The sequence below is a fragment of the Corvus brachyrhynchos genome, unplaced genomic scaffold, assembly GCF_000691975.1.
Source record: "Corvus brachyrhynchos isolate BGI_N302 unplaced genomic scaffold, ASM69197v1 scaffold68, whole genome shotgun sequence".
Lineage (NCBI taxonomy): Eukaryota > Metazoa > Chordata > Aves > Passeriformes > Corvidae > Corvus > Corvus brachyrhynchos.
In genome coordinates this window covers 3,815,215-3,816,939 of record NW_008240039.1, presented here as the reverse complement: position 1 = coordinate 3,816,939, position 1,725 = coordinate 3,815,215, and the positions used below count along the sequence as shown (strand labels likewise).

At 62.8% G+C, this 1,725-nt stretch overlaps 1 protein-coding gene across 2 annotated transcripts in view; it reads right to left on the bottom strand.

Moving 5' to 3' along the window:
* Positions 1-1,725, bottom strand: part of KCNAB2 (potassium voltage-gated channel subfamily A regulatory beta subunit 2) — a 12,880-nt gene continuing 11,155 nt past the window's right edge. For both annotated transcript variants that reach the window (XM_008641196.2, XM_008641195.2), the window contains 6 exons: positions 1,557-1,642; positions 1,232-1,352; positions 1,001-1,095; positions 690-810; positions 521-609; positions 1-212 (listed from right to left, as the gene is read on the bottom strand). In XM_008641196.2, the coding sequence (XP_008639418.1) occupies positions 123-212; positions 521-609; positions 690-810; positions 1,001-1,095; positions 1,232-1,352; positions 1,557-1,642 (602 nt within the window). In that variant the 3' untranslated portion in view covers positions 1-122. The remainder of the gene's footprint in view (positions 213-520; positions 610-689; positions 811-1,000; positions 1,096-1,231; positions 1,353-1,556; positions 1,643-1,725) is intronic.

The following is a 1,725-nucleotide window of genomic DNA, read 5'->3' as shown; positions in this document are numbered from 1 at the left end:
GGGCGGGAGCGCTGGCTCTCGGCGCTCGCGGTGCAAACCACACTCTCCACTTTGCTCCAACAAAGCGTAAGCAAGCGAACGGGCGGCGAGGGCTGCGCGGCGGGCGGCGCGCTCGGGCGCGCTTAGGATCTGTAGTCCTTCTTGCTGTATGGTTTGTTGCCCAGGATGCTATCGATCTCGTGGACGATGGAAGACGACAGCTTTGGAAGGACCTGCGGGGGACGGGGAAAAAGCTGGGAGTTGGGATTGTGACCCTGGTGCGCGCGGGAGGGTGCTCACCGCCTCCACCCCGCCACATTCGTGCCACAAGCCCCAGCCTGCCGGCTGGGTGACCCAGTTAGGGAGAGCCTGAATCAGGCCCGACCCTGCCCCCTCAGCCCAGCAAAGCCTCGTCTCTGCTTCTCGCCTTCATGACAAGCAAAACCTGTCATGGAGCTGGGTTTGCAACCCTCTTTCCCCACACAGTGCAGCACAGCAATGAGTGCTGCGGGCAAATGCTGCTCCTGCTGGGAGCACTGACCTGTATTGCTCCGATATTCTCCATCAGCTGGTCGGCGTTGGAGGCCCCCAGTAAGACAGAGCTGACACCCTCATTGCGCAGGCACCAGGCTGGGACAGGAGGGAGAGCAGAGCTTGAGCATGGCCCAGATACCCCTGGTGTCCCCCTCAGCTGTCCCCCATCCCCTTACCGATGGCGAGCTGGGGCAGGGTGCAGCCCAGGCGCTCAGCGATGGCCTGCAGCTCCTTCAGCTTTGCCTGCTGCCGCCGGCCCTCCTCACTCAGGATCTTGTCCTTCAGCCACTGGTATCCCTGGGGAGCAGGAAGGGGTGTTGTGGAGGGATCAGGGTGCACCAGCACCTTGCACAGGCAGGGCATCCCCAAACTCCCTGGGTTGTGGCTCCTGGAGTTCCTGTTCCCCTGGGGACTTTGCAAGGCCCCTGGCCCTGCTCCCCCAGCTCTGTCCATCCCCACGTGCCTTCCCAGCCCTGGTGCAGCTCACCTTCAGCGAGGCACGGGAGTAGGGGGGGATGCCCCCATCGTACTTCCCCGAGACAATGCCACAAGCCAGTGGGGACCAGGTCATGGCTCCAACGCCTGGGGACAGAGCAGAACAGGGGGATGACACTGCTGCTCCCAGCTCTCCCAGGGACCGTGGTGCCTGGCCTCAGCATCACTGGGCTTGAGGAGCACTGTGCTTTGGGGGGCTGGGGAGGAACCCCCACTGTCATACCTATCTTGTGGAAGAGCTCAGGGAGCTGCACCTCCACCTTTTCCCGCTGGAACATGTGGTACTCAGCCTGCTCGCAGATCGGTGGAATCAGGTTGAACTGCCGGGCCACCGAGTATGCCTCCTGCAGAAGAGCCAGGACCCCGCCCCCCCCAACCCCCCTGCAGAGCCCCCCAGCCAAGTCCTGAGCGGCTGCCCCGAAAAATAATTAAGGCTTAAGTGCATCTGCACACGCTTGGCTCCCAACAGCTGCTGTCTAATTAAATCAACGTCAGATGCGTCACTGGGGCTGCTCTGCTGCAGCCGCCCTGGTCCCCTGGGCCCCTACCATGATCTCCATGGAGCTCCAGCGCGAGGTCCCCCAGTACATGGCCATCCCCTGGTTGATGACGTGGGTCATGGCTCGCACCGTCTCTGCCGGGAGGGAAGGAGAGAGTGGCAGGTGGGGTTTAGCAGGGGCTGCACTGATAGAACAGGGCTTGCACCGTGCTGATGGC